The following is a 22,450-nucleotide window of genomic DNA, read 5'->3' as shown; positions in this document are numbered from 1 at the left end:
GCCAGGCCTCTGTCCACAGTGAGGATGACGCTCTCACCCATACCCCTCTCACCCTCCAGTCTGGAGGAGGCACCCACCCCACCTTTGGCCAAGTCTCTCCTGATGCCCTGTGGCCCTGGCTGGGGAAGAGGGGGCATGACAAGCCAGAGGACAAAGTCCCAGCCTTCTGGAGGGCCCACCACAGAGCCTCTCTCAGAAGCAACCCAAGGGAAAGAGAACGGTGGGCTGGCTTGGACAGAGTGACACTCCGCGGAGGCTTGTCCTGGCCTCAGGGAACCCAAGGGTCCTGGTTTTGGTGACAAGGGGCTTACCAGCCCTTCTGCACATGATGGTCAAATACAGCCCCCACCCGCCCTCCCCAAGACCTCTTGCAGCCCTGCAACCAAGACCTCGATGGGAGCCAGGGCTCTGGTCCAGGGCGGAATCTTGGCCTTGGAGAGTCCGGGGAGAGGCCCAGGCGGAAGCAGCACCCTCACAGATTACAGTGTAGTGGAGGAGGTTTATTTGCGGATGTGGGGAGAGCATGGCAAGGGTCCCTGGGGCTGGCCAGCAAGGGGGCAATCAGGAGACTGGAGACAGATTCCCTGAGCCAGGTCCGAGGGCGGGCTCAGGAACTGGCGGTGTGTGTCAGGGGGGTAGGGTGGCGGGTTGGCCCAAACCTATACAAGAGGAAGCATGGGGCCTGCCTCCCACGGCAGGAGCTGGCCAAGAGTCCTCAAGTTAGGAGAAAACAGGGAGGAATCTGAACGTCGTGTGTGTTTCTGACCCCAAGGAGCCCCAAAGTACAACAGCAATGGAGAGACCTCCTTCTCCAGCAGATTCCATCACTGCTGAGGGACTGTTCTCACATGCAGTTCACTCAGGCCCAGCATCCTGGACCACAGGCCCTTGACCTTGACTGCCCTCTGCTCCTGGGTCTGGCCCTCTCCTCCTCACTCAGGCTCCTTTAGTACGGCCAACAGCTCCTTCTGTTCTCTGTGTAGAGCCTGACATCAATGAGAGAGAACAGACAGATTGGGAGATGAGAAAACCCAAACCCCTTTCCTCCACTGTCCTTGACTCCAGGCCTGAGTTTCTACCAGGATGATATGGAAGGTGTCTGTAACTCATGTCATGGGCCCAGCAGAGCATGTTAGGAAATCCACTCCACTCAGGTGTTTATGGCAGGTTGGGTGGCAGGCTTGGGGCTCCACCTAGGCTGGGCCTCCACAGAGAAGAGCTGACCTTCAGAAAGGTCCCTAAAGTGTCCCCCTGACCCTCTGACCTAGTGGAGATTGCTAGCAGAGACGCTTTCTTAAATGGACTTTCAGCTGGGCTAATGGTTTAGTTGCTAAGCTGTATCCAACTCTTTTCGACCCCATGGATGGTAGCCTGCCAGGCTTTTCTGTCCATAGGGATCTCCAGGCAAGACTACAGGAGTGGGTTGCTATTTCCTTCTCCAGGGGATCTGCCCAACCCAGGGATCAAACCCATATCTCCTGCTCTGCAGGCGAAGCTTTACCACTGAGCCACTGGGGAAGCCCTTCAGCTGGACTAGACATGGAAATTGTGGTAGAAGGGGCTCTTTGGGCTCACACAGGACGCAGCGCTGAGCACACCTGACCCACTTCAGACAATGGCTAGGATCTGCACCTGTCGGGGAGAGGTATGGCTCTAAGAGCAGGGTGCGTCCTTCGTCTTAGAACAGAAGCACCAAATGTCACAGCTGGCAGGGCTCTGGGGATCACTGTTTGGCCACTTTGGAAGCCAGAGCCCAGTCAGGGAAGTGACCTTTGGCCTCACAGTGATGGAGTGGCAATGTCAGAGCAGCCTGAGGACCCAGCAAGGCAGCCCTAAGAGCACCCGAGACACAACTCTGAGCCATGGAACCCGCCCCAGGAGACAGGACCAGGCTGAGGGCCTCGGCTACCCGTCCTGGGCCCTGCCATGCAGACCTGGGCCACTACACAACACGATGCTGCACGACAGTACACCCCCAGGGCCGGAGGCTGAGGAGTGAAGACAAGAGGAAGCAGAGCAGGACACAGCCTTTCTCTCGCCGCCGCCTCTCTGAGGCCTCGGCGCCTTGCTGAGGCTGGGGCACAGCCTTCAGGTTCCCCTGACTGGTCTTGGGAGGAGACCAGGGAACCCAAGAGTCATGGATCTGGGGACCTATCCTGCTCAGGATCAGGAGGGTTTGCCCCAGGAAGGGAGCTGTCAAGTGGCCACAATAGACACCAGCTGGACATCTGAATGGTGGACAGAACCCACCAGCGGTTGGGTTCAAGCCCCACTAGAAGCCCTCTTTGGGAATCGTGCTTTGAGCAGCAAGGAAACCCCCCTCATCACTCTGTAGCCACACTTGCCAAGGAAACCCCCCTCATCACTCTGTAGCCACACTTGCCGTCTGTGTCACCCAGCCTGTCACCCCTTCCCTCTGTTTACCAACCTGGCCCCAAGTGACTGGGCCACTTTCAGAGTAGAGTTTACCCTCAAGGACATGCTTTTTTTACAGGGAGGCTATGTTGTAGGTATGCTGACACTCTAGAAGTTGTTCTGAAGCACACATTTTAAAGGTACCGGGCAGTGGTCACGTGGAGTTGAGCCGCCATGGCTATGGAGTGTTGACCCTGACTGCGACAGGCAGAAGCCGCCCCTGGGCACGCCACTTGCTCTCTCTGGGCCCATTTTCTCCTCAGCTGCCACAGGGGACGGCGGGCCTGAGGGCCGGGCTGGGGCGCTCACCTGCCAGGCCTGCTGCCGGGCCTGAGCCTGCAGCTGCAGCTCCTCCAGCTGCCTGCGCCCAGCCAGGACGGCGTCCGCCAGCTGCCTGTTCTCGGCCTCCTGCCTCTGCACACGACGCTGCAGGGCATCCCGCTGCTGCAGCAAGTAGGGCGCCATGGCGCTGCGCAGGTCCTTCTCCGGGATCCCACTGGGGCGCCTGCAGGGGGCGCAGGGGTGGGGACAGGGAAGAGGAGGTGGTGGGGTGAGGCCTCTCCTCCAAGCCCAGGTGGCACGCCCACCTTCCGCTGAGCTGAGCTGGCTCTCGAGGCCTCTCCTGTGGTCCCTCACTCCCAAACCCAATCGCATGGCTCCTGCTCCTGAAGGGAACGCAGACCCCTGTCCCTCAGCTTCCGCTCCCAGGAACCCACCTCTCCCCTTTTCACCAGTCTGCACCCTAGCCTTCCTCCTTTCATCCACATACGCTCTCCCCAGCTCTACCCCTCCAGGGCTGGAGGCAGCTTTCCTCTGTGCTTGTGACCATGTGACCATGCGCCTTGCTGGGGCGTCCCCGCTGTCAGACTGTAAGCTGGAGAGATGGGCACAGGGTGGTGGCCCGAGAGCAGGCCCAGACCCCCAGAGGCCATGGCTGGCTAACGTGGGAAGATAAGGAAAGACAGATCTGAGAAGGCAAGATTACAGGGGGTTCTGAGTGCCCAGAGTGAGGAGATGGGTCCGTTCTGATGGGCAGGGGCATAGAAGCCACTGTAGGTTCTTTAAAAATCCTTTGTCAGTTATAAAAGGTAATTCTCTTCAGTTATAAAGAACATAAAGCATTAAACTGAAAAGCACAAAAAAGGTTTTCCCTCCTCCTGACCTAGGCGTCTGCTCAGGCAGGGAGTGGGGGCAGGAGCTCCGGCCACTGTGATTTCGGTGGCCTCAGCTCTGCACTCCCGTCCCCAGGGCCCCCGCTCTGTCCTGCCCAGGACAGCCAGGCAGCGGGTCTGCCCCCGGAACGACAGCTCCCGGACAGCAGGTCTTTCCTGTCTTAGTCACTGGCGAACCCCTGGCATGAAGAACAGTTCTGGGCGTAGAGTAAGTGCTCCTAAAATATTTGTTGAATGAACAAATGAATAAAAACCAGATGCTTGGGCCAGACTAAACGACCTAAGAGTCCAAACGTCTCTATTCCACCTCATCCCACTCCCTCTGTCTACCCTCTCTCCCACAGGCCACGTGGGTCCTGAAACGAGCTGCCTGGGAAGATTTCTCTCATCCCAGGCACCTCAGCCCCCAGGATGACACACGTTTGCCCCCAGCTCTCCCTCCCCAGAGGGGCTACGCATTTGTCTCTCTGTGCCGGGGCACTGTTCGGTGTTGGCCCTCTCCACCTGTCCCTGTCACAGGGTCCTCTCAAGGGCCGTGAGCCCACAGTCTCATGAACGTGGTTCCACCAGAAAAGCTCCCTCAAAATGCTGAAATGCTGGGACTTCCTGGGTGGGCCAGTGGAGGCCCGGGTTCCATCCCGGGTCACAAAAGTAGATCGATCCCACATGCCGCGCAACTAAGACCCAGCACAGCCAAATAAAAAAAAATTTTTTTTTTTTCTAAGATGCTGAAATGCTGCCTCTTTCCCTATGAGCCTGCCTGTGGCCAGGGGAGCAGGCAACGCCCTTCTCACCAGGCTGGCTCCTTGCGGTCTTTGCTTTCTTCCACAATCGCGTCCAATGCAATCAGGACAGCTTCCAGGTTTCCCTCAGCTTTGATTTCAGAGATTTCCTCCTGGAGGGAAAACAGGAAGGAGCTATAATGATACTAGACAATTCCATATGCTGAACTACTAACGGCACTTAGTAAAATTCTGGCTGATTTAAATTCTGTCTTCATACAAGCAGTCCAACTTTCCTACACGTGACTTTTATAAGTAAGGAAGTACAACACAGAAAACACTTAAAAGAGTCTGCATGGGCTTCCCTGGTGGTCCGGTGGTTAAGAATCCGCCTGACAATGCAGGGGACGCCGGTTCAGTCCGTGGTCCAGGAAGATCCCACGTGCCACAGGGCAACTAAGCCTGTGTGCTACAAGTATCGAGCCTGTACTTTGGAGCCCATGAGCTGCAACCTCGAAGCCTGTGTGCCACAGAGCCCGCGCTCTGCCACAAGAGAAGCCACTGCAGCGAGAAGCCCGAGCATCGCAGCTAGAGAGTAGCTCCCACTCCCCACAACTGGAGAAAGCCCACAATCAGCAACAAAGATCCAGCACAGTTAAAAAAAAATTTTTTTTTTAAAGAGCCTGCAGCAATACGCCCCTCCTGCCCATCATCTCTGAAGGCTGCAGCCCCTGCAGTTACCCCCACGCCCGAGCGCCCCCAGCTGACAGCACACACACATTCTGATGCTTAACGAGGCCCATCCTGGAGCGTGCCAGCATGGAACTGAGACTCCCCAGGGAGAGTTAAAGGCACCCTGTCCTTTCCTGTGCCCCCTCCAGCATGCAGTTCCTGTGAATTCAACCATTTGCTAAACGCCTCCTCTGCCAGGCTTTGCAGCAGGTGCTGGAGAAACACAGGGAAAAAAAAAAAAAAAAAACACAGGGAAGCAGAACCAGGCCTGCCCTCGCTGAGCTCCCAAGGTCAGGTGGGACAGCAACTATAACCACCATTACAGCACAGGACAGGAGGCACTGGAGACACCCACATCATTTGGAGGGAAGGGAAGGCGGCCACTGCAGCCCCTGGGCACAGGGGATAGTCCTGGGGACTGAGGGCAGATGGAGGCTGAGGGCAGGGTCCCTGCCTTCAGGGGGCTGACGACCTGGAAGACAGGACCCGAACCGAGAGTGCCTGCGGGCATTCTTGCCACTCACCTGGATAGAAGTCTGCAACTGAGTTACAAACTTGTCATAGATGCGCTGGGTCATCTCAGGCTGCAACTGGTAGAAGCGCTTGTAACAGTCAGTGAACCTCTGGAAGCTGGTGGGAGGGGAGAAGGCGCAGGTTGGGGATTCAGAGTCATCAGCTGGCGCCTGGACAGCCCTGCCCCTCATCACAGGGCTCAAGGCCTCGTCTCTATGACTCTGGCTAATGGCAGTGGGGGCAGAGTCTCATCTGCAGCTCTGGTCACTGAGGATGGCTCAGCCCCTCCAGTCTTCCCACTCCCTCTCAGCAGAGCCCCGGCTGAGTTCAGGTGTCTCCCTCTGAAGGGTGGGTCACAATCGGGCCAGCCACAGTACTTAAACTCGACCTTACCAAGCACCAAATCACCAGGAGGGCTGATGAAGACTCAGACCACTGCCCCCGCCCCCATTCTGAACAAGCTCCCAGGCGATGCTGATGCTGCTGGCCTGTGCCCCTCACTTTGAGAATCTCTGGTCCTTCCAGTGCCCTTGCAGGGCTGCATTAGGACAGGGTATGTGGCCGCTGGGAGAGGTTTCCTTACTCCTAAAAAGAGCCACACAGGAAGAACTGATGCCCATTCTGTGGGACTTAACTATACCCAGGTGATGCTCCAGCCCCCAGCAACCACAGAGGCAGAGCAGGAAGAGGGAAAGAACCGGGTCTCAGATCATCAAGCTGCTGGAAACATCAAGCTGGAGCCATCCTACCTCGGGGCTTCTTGTTAGTGAGGTAATGGATTTCTCTTATTGTTTGTGGCATTTAAAATCAGGGCTCTGTCACTGGCAGCTGACACACTCCTTGTAGCTGCAAAGGTCAAAGGGTGCCCAGTATACTCCCGATGGCTGGCTCCTCTTGGGCAAAGGAACTGAAATAACAAACGAACTCTCATGGCTGTTTCCTCTCCCCGCTCCACCAGCCTCTCTGCCTCTCTCTCAGGCCCTTCCCATCCACAAGTGTTCACTTAGCATCTGCTATGTGCTGGGTGCTCTGGGTCAGCGAGGCTGGCACGGCCCTCCTGGTGCTTCCAGTGGAGGAAGAGATGGCAGGAAGTACAGAAACTCACAGGCGAACGTGGGGATGATTACTAGTGGAGAGTGCTTGGAGGGAAAAGGGCTGGGAGTTAGGGGCTCAGAGAGTGCACCGTGGGGATCACCTTTAAGTGTGGGGGTGGTCAGTGAAGGCCTCTCTGATGAAGGAATGTCAAGGGACCTGCAAAGAGTGGCTGAGGAGGTGTCCGGAAACACACCCTGAGGCTTCACTGTGGGCTCAGATATTCCTCAGCCGTCTGGGCCAGTAGGGGCTCTGGACAAACAGGACGTTGGGTACCTGGAGCCCAATGCACAGGCCCCACTGCAGCCAGGGCGTCACTGCTGGGTCCTCCCTTTCTCATGGCTCTCTGGGCCTCCTGGCCCCGTTCCTGCCACCAAAACAGAGTCCTCTGAAACGGACGCAGAGAGTGGCGCAGTGGTGTGCTGCGGCCAGCTCACAGTGGTTGCAAGAGATAACCGTTAAATTTCCAGGAAATCTGTGAGGCAGTTGTTAAGCACAGTAATTACTGAAAATTAAATTAGGTAAGACTATAACGAATCACACTAAAAACAAAGGTACTGGGGCTTTCCTGGCGGTCCAGTGGCTAAAACTCCGCGCTCCCAATGCAGGGGGGCCAGGTTTGGTTCCTGGTCAGGGAACCAGACCCTGCATGCTGCAACTAGGATCCGGCACAGCCAAATACATGCGTAAGTATTTTCTAAGAAAACCCACAAGGTACTACCTGCTCAAAACACATGATGTCCAAGTCATTCTACACACTTTACTCTGCTCCGGAGGCCGACCCCATCCATGGTCTCCATCTGTGGAAACACTGCTGCCCGCCCCTCCTCTACCGTATGCAGAGATGCTACGCTGCTAGGCTTATTTACACCCAGGAAGCTGGCAGACACCGTGAGCCAGGGCTTCATTTCTGGAGGGCTGGCTGTACACACCTACCAGCGTACCTCTGGCTACGGGCGACCGTCTCCCATCCTCTTGAGGGTACATATTTGCTATCCGTGCACTTTGGGGGAAAAACTAAGGTACCAAATACAAAGACGACAGACGTCCTTTCACCCTCGAGAGCCCCAGACATCCTGTTGTTTTGCCGCGGGCCCCACGAGCCACGCAGTCTGCGGCTACACAGAGGAATATGGAGGGACACACGATGCCTGAAAAAGCGCGGCTGGAATGGAAACCGGGTAATTGTGGCCTGAAATGGGTCTGGCTCAGAAATGGGAGATCCTGTTCCTCCTCCCAGCCCTCTCAGCCCAGGCTGGCAGCAGACAGGGCCCAGGGCAGGATAATTCTGCTCACCAGTGCCGCTGGTCAACTCTTCTGGTATCCCCTTCCTGGTCTGCGAGATCAGTGAAAGTGACGGACCCAGAAACACACACACTGATACAAACACACAACACGGGAAACGTGCTCCAAGGATGTGGAGAGAGAGCAGTCAGGCTGGAAGTGGGGAGGAAAGTGGTTTCTTTTCTTTTAGTTTCACTGAGATGCAATTGACATATGGCACCCTGTAAGTTTAAAGGGTACAGCATAATGACTTATATATACTGGTAAATGATTACCACGGTAAGTAAACATACACCATCTCAGAAACAAAAAGGACTTCCCTGGTGGATCAGATGATAAAGAATCCACCTGCAGTGCGGGAGACCTGGCTTCAGTCCCTGGGGTGGGAAGATCCCATGGAGGACGGTATGGCAAGCCACTCCAGTATTCTTGCCTGGAGCATCCCCATAGACAGAGGAGCCTGATGGGCTACATACAGTCCATGGGGTCATAAAGAGTCGGACGTGACGGAGCGACTAAGCATACACAGAGAAACAAAAAAGAACAAACAATTGGATTTTCCTTGTTATGAGAACTTGCAGAGTCTGCTTTTTAAACAGCTTCCACACACACCACACAGCAGTGATAACTGCAGTCACCAAGTTCTGTGGCATTCCTAATGCTGATTTGTCTTATGATTGGTAGCTTGTATCTTCAGACCACCTTCATGCAATTCCTTCTCCCCTCAGCCCCCAGGGATTCCTTTCTTGAGAGCCAGTGTAGACTTGGGAATACTGTGAATGCTCTTGTAAATTTCCTGAAAAAACGCACTCACAGAGAAATGATGCATTTTAGAAAACATTCATGGCCACTACCGCCAAGTGTCACCTTTTATCTTCTCACGTAAATTCTAGTATCTCTGTGGACAGGGATGCCATCCACAATGGCGCTGGGATGTCCAGGGTACCCAGACAGTGTTAGAATCACAGCAGCACGCAAGACAAGCTGCAGACCAGGTGAGTGCGACTGCGCTGAGGCCCGGGCTGCCCGGCCTCAGGCGTGCTCCATTCCCAGCCACCTCCCCTACCCCGGACCCTAGGGTACCAAGGCTTGGGCTGCTTGATCAGAGGCGCCCTCTCCACAGAGCGTCTCCATCGGCCTCTCTGCCAAGTCCTCCTGTGCCCTGTGCTGGAATGGTCTTCTGGCCTTGGCCTCCTGAGGGTACACAGGGGCCCTCCAGCTGTCTCTGCCGGGCGAGTGCACCAGCTCTAAGGCCTGCCTGTCCTTTTGCCTGGGTTCACATCCTGCCTCTGCCACTCATCAGCTGAGTGACCCTGGACAACTTCTCTACCTTTATAAGCATCGCTCTCTATCTCCATCAAACAGAGATAGTAACTACCCATAAGTCACAAAATTACTGTGAGGATTAAATGAGGTTACATATGTAAGCACTTAGTACAGCGTACAGGGAAATGCTCCACGTTAGCTACAATTGTTATTACAATTTTCAAAGCAACAGTCCTCACCACCCCTGAAAAATGTAGAACACAGCCAGTAACTGCATTTCCCAGGGCTGGGAAGTCTGAAGAAGGCAGGTTAGTAAAGCATCTTGATTGCAACTGCATGTGCAGGAAGAACCCCCTGACCCCACTGCAAAGAAAAGGCTACACTGTGGTCCCCAAAAAACGGCCACATTTTTCACCAATGAAAGTATTTTCTTATTGGAGTATAACTGCTTTACAATGTTGTAACTTCCTGCTGTATAAGAAGTGAATCAGCTGTATGTACGCATATATCTGCTCCCTCAGACGTTCCAGCCAGGCCCCACCCCGCCACTCTAGGGCCTCACAGACCACCACGCTGAGCTCCCTGTATCACACTGCGAGTTCCCACTAACTCCCTGTTTTACACATGGCAGTGTATTTATATCAAACCCCGCCTCCCAATTCATGCCGCCCTCTCCTTCCCCCGCTGCGCCCACAGTCCGCTCTCTATGTCTGTCTCTGCTCCTGCCTTGGAACTCGGTTTATCTGCACCATTTTTCTGGATTCCTCATACACACTGGCTATATATATAAAACACATATATCGTTAATATACGATATTTGTTTTTCTCTTTCTGACTTACTTCGTTCTGTATAACAGATTCTAGGTCCATCGATACCTCTCCAAATGACCCAATTTCGTTTCTTTCTGTGACTGAGCCGTATTCCATTGTATTCATGTACCACGTCTTCTTTATTCATTTCTCTGTCAATAGACCCTTAGGTTGCTTCCATGTCCTGGCTGTTGTAAATAGTGCTGCAAGTAACTTTTAAAAACTGCACTTACTGAATTTCAAAACAGAGATGACTATACATTCACTGATTTTAACCTGTTTTTTCCTCTTATTATGCAATATCTGAGTCACCATCACTGTTTTTGAACTCACCAAAAAAGCATGTCATTCACAGCACTAAAAATTAATCGCAGGACTTCCCTGGTGGTCCAGTGGTTAAGATTCCACATCTTTCTGTTGGGGGCCTGGGTTCTATCCCTGGTCAGGGAACTAGATCCTGCATGCTGCAATTAAAAAGATCCTGCATGCAGCAACTAAGACTCAGTGCTTCCAAATATAAAACAAAACAAAACCAAACAACCTCACTGTAAACTGAGTTTTCACATATGTTTAACTTAAAATATTTAAGGTCAAAATCAAGCTCTAGTGGCTAGTCAATCTGTCAGTTTACATACGCAGATAAATTGTGCAGGAATGGAAAGACAGAGGCATAGACAAGTAAACATGTGTACTGCTGCTGCTGCTGCTGCTGCTGCTAAGTCACTTCAGTCGTGTCCGACTCTGTGCGACCCCAGAGACGGCAGCCCACCAGGCTCCCCCGTCCCTGGGATTCTCCAGGCAAGAACACTGCAGTGGGTTGCCATTTCCTTCTCCAATGCATGCACGTGAAAAGTGAAAGTGAAGCCGCTCAGTCGTGTCCGACTCTTAGCGACCCCATGGACTGCATGCAGCCTTCCAGCCTCCTCCGTCCATGGGCTTTTCCAGGCAAGAGTACTGGAGTGGGTGCCACTGCCTTCTCATGTGTACTAGTGCTAAAGAAACCCGGTGTGCCCTCCTCCACGGTAACCAGCTTGTTGCCTGCCTGCCCGCCTGTTCCACAGACTGTCCACCAGAGGGCGGGTGAGAACTGGCGTTTTCGTTCAATAAAGGCATGGAGGGTGAAGACAGAGCAATACAAATATACAGAAGCTGGGGAGCACTGTGACAGAAACCCATGCTCTCCACCTGCCACCCGCCACCTGTACAGCCGCCCTGTTTTATTAAGAAATGTTTCTCTAAAATGAAAAAAAAAAGAAAGAAAGAAAAGAGAAGAAAGAAATATTTCGCTGCTTGGTCTTTCCCCCTTCCCCCTTTTCAGCCTCAGGACTGAGAAAGGAAGGGGGGCAATAAAAACCAGAAGTGTTCCCTGATGAAAACAAGAGGTCAGTCAGCCGCATGCAAATCCAGCTAGAACATTTGCTCACACCATACATAAAAATACACTCAAAATGGCTTAAAGACTTAGATATAAGACCTAACACCAAAAAATTCCTAATAAAGAACATAGGCGAAACATTCTCTGACACAAATCATACCAATGTTTTCTTAGGTCAGTCTCCAAAGGCAACAGAAATAAAAGCAAAAATAAACAAATGGAACCTAATCCAACTTACAAGATTTCACACGGCAAAGGAAATCAGAAACGAAATGAAAAGACAACCTACGAAGTGGGAGAAAATATTTGCAATGATGTGACCAACCACAGGGTTCCCTAGAGGAAGAAACGTCCAAGAGCAGCAGGAGTCTTTGAGGGAAGGACAGAAGGCCCGGCAGCAGCGTGAAGATTAGAGTGCACGCACGCCTGGGGTGCAGATGCCGTGACGAGAAACACGCACGGGGTGCCGCCTGAGCCAGGCACTCTACGTGAAGCAACTCACTTAGTCCTCATGGTAACTGAGGAAGGGTCTACTCTCGCCGTGCCCATTTTTCAGATGCAGACGCTGAGGCAGAGAGGAGCCTGCCCAAGGTCACAGAGCTGGGACATGGTGGAGCCGTCAGCTCTGGGTCAGGCGTCCTTGGCCGCCACACAGTCTGCAGGCTGGTGGGTCAGACACACACAGTCTACAGCATATCATGATAGGAAGAGCTGGAGGAGGGGGCTTTGGGCAGGGCTGGGGCAAGATCAGATCTGTATGTTAGAAACCCCTCTGGCTGCTGGGAGGGGGACTAAGGAGGCACAGCTGAGGTGGCGGCCGACACAGTGGGGACAGGGTGAGGTGGGTGATCTGGAAACACACGAAGAGCAGACAATCAGCACGACGGGCTGAAGCCACACACAGCAGTCTGTGAGTCACACCCACACTTCAGAAACTAGCCGCTGCCAACAGCACGCGTCATCTGCACATTCAAAGAGTGCAAGATATTTCTGAAGCACTTACTTAATCAGAATATTTTAAATATCAAACCACTCTTTTTCCTGTGAAGAACTGTTTCCTATGAACACCAACAGTCTCTGCCATTCGTTTAAAACTCAACCAGTTCACGTACACATGCGATTAGCTCTCCTTCCTTGGTCCCTGTCAGACACAGGCTTCAAGTCAGTTTCTACACATCACCCTCTGTAGCACGTGTTGGGAAGGAACGGCACCCGGACAGGCACTGGGCCAGTCTGGCACCTCAGACTCAAGAACCATCAGTCACCGCTCACTCCCTCAGTGCCCCTGGGACGAACACCGCACGTGGCACCACTGCCGGGGGCCGTGGGGACCTGTGGCAGACTGGGCGTGCCCTCAATGGTGCCAACTTCTACCGGGGCCCCACCAACACCAACTCTAAGCAACTGTCTCTCTTGGCGGGTCCTGATTTATAACAAAACACAGCAAACCTCATCTACTTGCTTTAGCTAAACAGGAAAACAGCTGTTTCTCAAGGTCCAGGAGGCTGTATGGACAAAATGAACCCTTCATTTTCAGAAGATAAGGGAGAGGTCGCATATGGTAAGCTCCAACGGGGCCACATTTCTATGTCCTGAAGCCTACGAGAGGACAGATTTGGACGTCTCTGCCTCAGCTGATCCAGTGAAAGGAAGACACCCTAACTGAAGACAGGGGTGTGGGTCTGTGAGGTCTGACAGCCCAGTGAGGCCAATAATCTCCCAGTCACTCTGGAGTGTATCATATAATTTGCCCCTCTGGTCAAGCTAACATGGATGGAAAAACATGAGTTGTAGAGGAATTCAATCTGCAGTTTGAAATATCCCTTTGGATAACTGACATGTGAATAGACCAGCTTTTACTCTGTAGAGATTCCTGTCCTCTGTATAAATTCTTGGTCTTTGGGATTGAGGACTTTTAATGACTTGGGAGAGGGTCAAGCATTTGGATACATCTTAAAAGGCTGTATTCATACATGACATTTGTTGAGCCCTTTCTAGGTGGAAGCCAGCCGTAAGTTCCTACTTAACTGAGAGAGGGGAAGGGCGTTCTAGCAATGAGAAAAAGCAAGTGGAAAGAGCGGGTGGCAAGGGTGGGGGACAGTAGCAGCTCTCAACGCCTAAGAATTCATGTGCATGTGTTTGCACACCAAGTGTGCCTTGCTGCACACCCACAGCCCTGACCACAGCTGGAGAGATGGGAAGGGCCAAGGGGTGAATGGCCTTTACACTAAGCTAAGGAGCTGAGCAGTCCTGAGCCAACTGAACATTATAAGCAGAAGGACATGCTCAAATCTGAGCCATAGACTGGAGGGAGGGAGCAAGATTGAGGATGGAGGGCCATTTTGGAAGCTGGTGCAATAATTCTATGAGAGACAGTGAGGGCCTGGACTGAAGCATTTGCATGACGATGGAGAGGAGATTGAGGAGAGAGGCTGAAACCAACAGGGCGTGGTGGCTGACTGGAAGCAAGGGGTCAATGAGGAATCCCAAATCTCTGGCCTAGAGAATGAGTAGATGGTGGTATTTTCAACCAATTTGGGGACCACAGAGGGAAGAGAAATCCTGTTTTGCTGAACGTGATGGTTCTGTGGGATACCAAGTAGAGATTTCTAGTAGTAGACTGTTAAAGATAGAGGCCTGAAGCTCGGGAGAAAGATGTGGCTTGAGAATCCTCACTTATTCCAAAGCTATTTACTGAATGTTTACTATGTGCCAGGCACCATAATAAGCAATGAGCAGAGAGTGATGAATAAGACAGATAAGATCCTGTCCTCAAGGATCTTACGTTTCATGTGGGGAAGACAGACCACAAACAAACAACAGAACAACATACTATGGTAAGTCTTTACAAAGGAATGAAATAAGGTGTTGTGATAAAGAATAACCAGGGGAGAAAGGTGGCTTTAGAGAAGATCAAGAAAACCATTTCTGGCAGAGCAAACATCAAGTGCAAACAGCCTGAGGCAGGAAAGCTCTTGACACTCTAGGGAATGAGAAGGTTAGGATGACCAAGTATAGCTGCAGAGGGGAACAAGAGGCAGGCAGGGGCTAGAACACGCGGGGCCTTGAAAGCCACAGTAAGGAGCGATGAACAGCCACTGAAGGGCTTTCAGCACAGCAAGATACCAAATGGGCTATGATCTGCACACGTGCCGGTGAAGCAGGAGAAGGGCAATGCTCGCACATTTAAGGGACAAGTGGACGAAGAAGAGCCCGAGAAGGAGCAGCCAGTGCAGTAAAGGACAGAGAATGGTGTTGGAAGCCAAGGGAGAAATTTCAAGGACAGACAAGTGGTTAATAGTGTCAAATGCTACAAGGAGAGCAAGTACATTAAAGATGAAAAAAAAATCCAAAGTATTTAACAACAAAGAGTTATTATTGACCTTGAAAGGAAGGTTTTAGGAGAATGGTGTCAAACTCCCCTAAGCAGAGGGAAAAAACTGGAGATGGAGAACTAGAAGCTGGGAATGCAGAGACCCAAGGTCACAGCCTGGGATGTGAAGGGAAGGACACTGACGGGGAGGGAGCTAGGAGGATGCAAGACCAGGCATCCCAGCCAAGTTTACAGGTGTCTGAACCCCTGCCTGGTGTCTCTATTCTCTCTGTGGACGAGGTGTTGAGGCCGTTTTCAGTGAGCGTGTAGAGGTAGCAGGGGAAGGGCCTGGGGGACAGGGTAAACATTTTAAATATTAATACTTCTGTGGAGAAGGGGAAGAGAGCTGACTGGAGACATGAGGATAATGGGCTCGCTGAGCGCCCAGATGAATCCCAAGAACATGGCTGTGTGGAAGCACCATTTTCCACCATGGGTGAGACTCTACAGCTGCTCAGAGGTTGAGTGCAGGGGCAGAGGAGTGCAGGCAGGACCCTGAAGGTGGGTTTCGCAGCTGGTGGGGTAGGAGGATGAGGGGGCAAAGGAGCTGAGATACACAAGTGTGGCTGCCTTGCATCTCCAACTGAACCTATCCAAACAGAGGTCTTGATCTCCAACCCCGGACTCATTTCTCTCCCCCAACTCACGGGGGAGTGTTTCTTCCTCATCTCAGTAGATGGTAAAGCTGCACTCAACCACCATCAGGAAGAGGCAGCATCCTCCTGGAGGTCCCCTCCCCCTCACCTTCCCTTCCAATCCAATCCGATTCTCTCTCTGATCAGCTCATATCCACCCACCCCTCTCATCTACACCACCTCTTATCTGGACCGTTTCAGCCCCTACCATGCAGTTAGCATCCCAGGCACAGGACCGTGACCTGACAAGTAGGGCAGACAAGATGATTTAGACTTAAAAATAATGGGAACGGCTTCAAAAATAAAAGCTCAACACTGACCTAATAAGTGTCATCTTAGAGTAATAAAAAATATAACACATCACCTAGTCAACTACAATTTTAATATGACTAGATAAAAATTATATTTAATATGGGATACAGATACTTCTCCCCATGACATAACCTGATTTTTAAACTTACCGTTATAACATGATCATTTTTTCCATAAGTCAGTATTATTCAAAATGGAATTTTAAATAACTCCATAATCATGTGGCATAGGAGATCTTAGTTCCCCGACCAGAGATCAAACCTGCACACCCTGGGCAGTGGAAACATGGTGTCTTAACCACTGGACTGCCCTCAACAGGATTTTACTAGATAGTTATTATACCTACGTAACCACCATCCTTCAAATGTTGAACATTTTTGGTGGTTTTCAACTGTTTTCTACTGAACATGCTGCATAGATATTTTTTGTACTTTTTATGACGTAAATTTTTTGACAATTTTATTTTGAAATAGTAATAGATTAGAGGAAGCTGCAAAGAAATGTGCTCTCCCCAATGTTAACATCTTACACACCATAGTACAATATCAAAACCAAGAAGCTGACACTGGTACAATCCACAGAACTCATTCAGATTTCAACAGTTATACATACATTTGTTTCTATTTGTGTATCTTTACCACATGTGTAACCTTGCATAACCACCACCTCAGTCAAGACACTCAATGCTTTTTAAATATATCTGTCATGATATGGGTTGAGGTCGCAAAAAGAAAAAAAAAAAAATCAGAGTCTAGAAGCCTAGAAAGACCTTAAGGTAATCCTACCAACAATCCATTAATATCCTGCACAGCAGTCAGAGTACCTTTAAAAGATCAATCACTGTATCAGAGCATTACAAATAAATAGATTTTTAAGCCCGTGGAGAGCCATCTCCTAAATACACACACACACACACACACAAAAGGATCAGTCATGCCTTAAAAACATCAATGACTTTCCATTTCTCTTAGAATAAACTCCCTTGCATCCAACAAAAAATAATAACCCCTATATATAATGTAACAAAGACAGACAACGGGAAAAAAGAGATATAAACAGTTGTGATGAGATTTTTTCTTTTTTTAACTTTTTAATGTATTTAAAAATTTATTTATTTTTTAACTGAAGGATAATTGCTTTACAGAATTTTGTTGTTTTGTGATGAGAGATTTTTAAAATAAAATGAATGGCTCAATCAAGACCATTTTTAAAATGAGTATATTCTCTCTCTACACACACACGTGCGCGCATGCCTTTGGCCACATCTTGGGGCCTGTGGGATCTTAGCTCCTAGACCAGGAATCAAAGAACCTATGCCCCGGGCAGTGGAAGTGGAGTCCTAACCACGAGACCACCAGGGAATAACTAAAATACTTTAATAGGAAAATTTAGAAGCTCAAACTAATAAATAAAATAAAATTCTATACCCAGGAAACACAAACTGTATACTCTTTTCAAGTATACATGGAATATTCACAAAAATTGCCCGTAGACTTAGCCATAAAGAGTCAAAATGTCAAAAATTCCCACAAAATCAGCATCACACAAACTGTTATTTCACCACAAGATGATAAAATTGGAAATTACAACAAAAGGATAACTCTTTAAGAATTACATGTCTGGGAGCCAAATAACATACTACTAAATAATCACTGGGTTACAGAGGAAATGATAAGGAAAATTACAAAGTACATAAAATTAAATGACAATGTCTATATGTAAAAAAATGAAATTGGATCTCTTTCTCATACCATACAAAAACTACCTCAAAATGGGTCAAAGACCAAAATGTCAGAGCTAAAACTATAAAAGTCATAGAAGAAAATATACATATAAATCTTTATGACCTTGAATTACACAATGGTTTCTTCAGTTCAGTTCAGTTTAGTTGCTCAGTCGTGTCCAACTCTTTGTGACCCCATGAACCGCAGCATGCCAGGCCTCCCTGTCCATCACAACTCCTGGAGTCTACCCAAACCCATGTCCATGAGTTGGTGATGCCATCCAGCCATCTCATCCTCTGTCGTCCCCTTCTCCTCCTGCCCTCAATCCCTCCCAGCACCAGAGTCTTTTCCAATGAGTCAACTCTTCACATGAGGTGGCCAAAGTATTGGAGTTTCAGCTTCAGCATCAGTCCTTCCAATGAACACCCAGGACTGATCTCCTTTAGGATAGACTGGTTGGACCTCCTTGCAGTCCAAGGGACTCTCAAGAATCCTCTCCAACACCACAGTTCAAAAGCATCAATTCTTTGGTGCTCAGCTTTCTTTATAGTCCAACTCTCACATTCATACATGACCATTGGAAAAACCAGAGCCTTGACTAGACAGACCTTTGTTGACAAAGTAATGTCTCTGCTTTTTAACATGCCGTCTAGGTTGGTCGTAACTTTCCTTCCAAGGAGTAAGTGTCTTTTAATTTCATGGCTGCAGTCACCATCTGCAGTGATTTTGGAGCCCAAAAAAATAAAGTCAGCCACTGTTTCCACTGTTTCCCCATCTATTTCCCATGAAGTGATGGGACCGGATGCCATAATCTTAGTTTTCTGAATGTTGAGCTTTAAGCCAACTTTTTCACTCTCCTCTCTCACTTTCATCAAGAGGCTCTTTAGTTCTTCACTTTCTGCCATAAGGGTGGTGTCATCTGCATATCTGAGGTTATTGATATTTCTCCCGGCAATCTTGATTCCAGCTTGTGCTTCCTCTAGCCCAGCGTTTCTCATGGTGTACTCTGGATATAAGTTAAATAAACAGGGCGACAGTATACAGCCTTGACGTACTCCTTTCCCAATTTGGAACCAGTCTATTGTTCCATGTCCAGTTCTAACTGTTGCTTCCAAGAGCTTATAAACATTGATCTAACTAAATCCAACTATATATTTTAAATACATCATATTCAAGATTTATTCCAAGAATGCAAAGACAGTTTAACTTTCCTAAAATCTACCAATGTAGATCATAACATTAACAAACTGAAGAAAAATGACAAGATCTTCCTAACTGAGGAAGAAAACATCTGATAAAGTTCAACACCTAATCATGATCTTCTTAATAATTCTCAGAAAACTAGAATGAGACAGGGACTTCCTTAATTTGCCAAAAATATGTACCAAAAACTGCAGAACCCATATGCACTGGCACAAAGACAGGCAAATAGATCAGTGAAACAGGAGAGAGACCCAGGGGCACTAAATGCAGAGGGACTTGCCATATGATAAAAGATGAATGAACTGCTTAGTTGGCAATGACTGGGAACACTAAAAAAAAAAGTAAGAGTAACTGAAACTACCATTTTACACCTGTGATCAGACAGATCACAGACTGAAAGAGTAAAATGATAAAACAGCCAATAGAAGAAAACACTGCATATCATCTTTGTGATCTAGGTGTGGGTACAGCCTCTATAAGCAAGATATCATAAGCACAGGCCATAAGATTAAACACAGGAAAATTGAGGGTTTTAAAATACAAATTGATTAGGTGATACCTAACAATTTATTAGGACTGTTCGAGGGATGTGGACTTAGTGCAAAGGCTGAGTAGAGTCATGAGTATCCACATAGCTTGGGAGAAGGCCCCCCTGGGATGACTACATTTCTCTTTCTGCCTCATCTTCCTGGGGTAAAGTGTAAATGATTAAAATCTGCAATTTTAATTTAACTAAGGATTTCTGTTACTCAAAGGACATGATAGACAAAGCTAACATCTCACAGAGATTGCTATTTCCTCTTCAGTCTAAAACTGACAAAATGATTGATATCTAGACCATACTGCGAACTCCAGCAAATCAACAAGATAAAAAACCCAATTCTAAAAAAGTACAAAAAAAAATTACAGGAAATAAGTAGGCAGTTCACAGAAAAGGAAGTCAAATGACTAATGAGGTATACAAGGAATTGCCCACAGCTTATGAGGAATTAGAAATGTGCAAATTAAAATAATAATGAAATACCCTTTTCACACCTTCAGAATGGCAAACAGAATGGTGGATTTGGACCAGCTTTTCCGGAAAGCGCTCTGACAAAACATAGGTAGGTGTAAACCCTTGGATCCAGGGATTTCAGTCCACTGTACACCTCAAAGAAATTCTAGCACTAGTCTGTGAGGGGAGGCACCCTGGCATAATCTGTGGAGGAGGGAGTTGGAAGCAATCAAGAGTTCATGATTGGGAATGGGCAAGTGCTGGACGTGTATCATGAAATGATAAACAGCACTGAGAAGCTATGAACCACATGCATTTACAGTATACGGTTATATCTTAAAATCAAAAATCTGTTGATTGAAAAAGACATGAGCACGATTATGATTCATGTAAATGTAAAACCTATACAAATTTACCGACAAAACAACACACTTTACAAAGGCACAAACTTACTCAAATGTCAGGTCCTTGCACTTACACTAACCCAGACCTATCCCTATTGCTCTCTATTCCTTTTTGCTGATTTATTTTTCTTTATGGCACAAGAAAGTCTATTCCAGGAGAGCAGGGACCTTCCTATCTTCATCACTGCGGTATTTCCAGTTCCTAACACAGAGCCTGAGACACTAGAGACATCCAGTAAATATCTGCACATGAATACATAAAAAAAATGGAGGACACACAGCGAGTGGAGAACAGGGCCTATGGGGAGGGGAGAGGAGGGCAAGAATGAGCAAGAGAAAGCCAATTAATCGATCAGTAATAGAGCCTGCCTGGACATACAATGATGGCGTGTCATGAATGGTCCATAAACATGATTATAAATTATTTACCAAATGTATTACTATGGAAACTGTGCCCTGCTGGATAAGCCGATCACCTGCCTGTCCAGCCTCCTCTTATTGTACTCTCATTTTGCTACTTCTTAGAATCCCCTGACCATTTCAAGGCCTTTGCACAAGCTGTTCCTCCTTCCCACAAGCTTTTCCTCTAGTTCTTCAGAAGGCTGGTTCCCTCTCATTCTTCAAGTTTCAGATCAACGTCACTTTCTCAGACTGGAATCCCTATCTTATCTAGTGTCTTCCTTTCCCCTAATTTGCCTCTTCATTAGCTTACCAAGCTCTGTGATAATTTTGCTTACTTCATGTCTCTACATATTGAAGGCAAGCTCCAAGACAGGGGCCTTGTCTACTTTATTGTATCCCCAGCACTTGACACAGTGTTTGGCACAGGCACTTAAATATTTGCTAAGTGAATCAATGAGTGATGAAATGGATCCTAAGGTCTTGGTGGGAAACAAAGTCCTAAAACTAGGAAGGAAATCAGAAGATGAGAGTCTTGACGAGGTCAAAGAACAGAGGTAGTAGGGACATAGAGGGTGGATGGAGAATAGGCTGTGGTCAAACCCCTGAAGGTCCTGTTAACAGTGTTTCAGTACTAATGTTCTGGGTATGCGACCATGGACAAAACTCGTCCTTTAAAGTGTCCAATACTGTCGTGACCGGCTGGGACCTGGGTCCCTTTGCTGCAATGCTTGCACCTGGGCAAAAGTCTCCTCAAACAGCAGAATACAAAGAAACTATAAGGAACTAAAACTAACCACATACAGGCACAGTTAATGGCAAGTTATGAATAAGATACAAAAAGACCAAAAATTCCAACCGTTACTTCTGAGCTGTTGGAAGTAAAAGCTGGGTACTGCACATGATCCCGGCACACAGCACCACTGAAGGGGTAGGCAGAACACTTAAGCCTCCTCTCCAAGCTGGACCAATGGATCCACCCCTGTCCTCTCCGCATTTAAGGGACCAGCTGCCTCTCCCACAGGAAAACCAGCAAGGACTCCTACAACTTTTTTTCAAGCCCTCCTGCTGCACCACAGGTCTCAATAAAGGCTTGCCTGAATTTCTCCTCTTACCAAGCTCTATTGTTTGAAGTGTTCAATAACCCACGTCAGTAACATTGTTACAATACTGTTCAGACAGTAGACCGGAAGCGTTTCTTTCTATTGTAAGACATTCAGTCCTCACACCCACCCAGTGAAGAACGTATTACTATTTTCATAATAAATTCTATGATTCTAATGCTTTCTACGTGGCCGGCACTGTTCTAAAACCCTTACGACTATTTACTCATTTAAATCTCGGAAAGAAACTATGAGAAAGGTACTATTGTTGCTGTTTTATTCACGCTGAACAGAAGCACAGAGCAGTTAAATCTTTTTCATTTTAAGTTGGGCCATGATTTGAACCCTAAATCTAATTCGAAAGCCTGTAACGTTCCTTCCAACCACCTATAATCAACACCAGGTTTACTGGAGAAAGGAGTAGCTAGAAGTTAGGTCTGCTCCACAGTACCTGTGTTAGCAAAAAACCAGTGACCCGCCCCCAACCCCCAAACATCCACGTGACTCAGCTCTTTGCCCCCACCCACCCATCACGGGCCGTCCTGATCTCGCGAGGTTTAGATTCCAGTGGGACAACAATCTACAACGAGATTTACACTCGGCCTCACTTCCTCTACCTTACCTCCCGGCAGCGACCAACTTCTGGAGGAAAGTGTCCACCATGGTGTCGAAAAGCTTCACCCTCGAAATGATAGTGCCGGGGCGCGCAGGTTCCTGAGACAATTCCTCGGGCCCTTTTTCTTCACAGCCGCTGCCTACGTTGACGCTGCTCGCTTCAGCCATGTTGAAATAGAACCGCCAAAACCGACTGACCCGGCCGCCCCGCCCACCGAAGCCTCCGATTGGCCGCTCCCGACCGTTGGGCGCCTCCGATTGGAAGCAGCAAATGTCTATCACCCAGCCGTGGGGAGGGGACACTGCC

At 48.9% G+C, this 22,450-nt stretch overlaps 1 protein-coding gene across 1 annotated transcript; it reads right to left on the bottom strand.

Moving 5' to 3' along the window:
• Positions 1–479: 479 nt before the first annotated feature.
• PMF1 (polyamine modulated factor 1) lies at positions 480–22,343 on the bottom strand. Its single transcript, XM_086393321.1, has 5 exons — positions 22,151–22,343; positions 5,566–5,671; positions 4,382–4,482; positions 2,725–2,920; positions 480–986 (listed from the first exon to the last, which is right to left on the bottom strand). The coding sequence occupies exons 1-5, from the start codon at positions 22,309–22,311 to the stop codon at positions 933–935; spliced, it is 618 nt and encodes a 205-aa protein (XP_086249447.1). The 5' UTR covers positions 22,312–22,343; the 3' UTR covers positions 480–932.
• Positions 22,344–22,450: the final 107 nt, after the last annotated feature.

Source organism: Bos grunniens, chromosome 3 (assembly GCF_055505025.1).
Source record: "Bos grunniens cultivar Pamir isolate PY7600 chromosome 3, Bosgru_T2T1.0, whole genome shotgun sequence".
Lineage (NCBI taxonomy): Eukaryota > Metazoa > Chordata > Mammalia > Artiodactyla > Bovidae > Bos > Bos grunniens.
Note: the sequence above shows the minus strand (reverse complement) of the source record. Positions and strands in the feature narration are given on the sequence as shown.

Excerpts from the sequence above, each read along its gene's own strand:
- PMF1 (XM_086393321.1), bottom strand. The coding sequence starts at position 22,311 with ATGGCTGAAGCGAGCAGCGTCAACGTAGGCAGCGGCTGTGAAGAAAAA. Across the intron at positions 4,483-5,565 it reads AGTTGCAGACTTCTATCCAG|GAGGAAATCTCTGAAATCAA; the intron begins GTGAGTGGCAAG and ends TTTTCCCTCCAG. Across the intron at positions 2,921-4,381 it reads GACCGCAAGGAGCCAGCCTG|GCGCCCCAGTGGGATCCCGG; the intron begins GTGAGAAGGGCG and ends CGCCCCCTGCAG.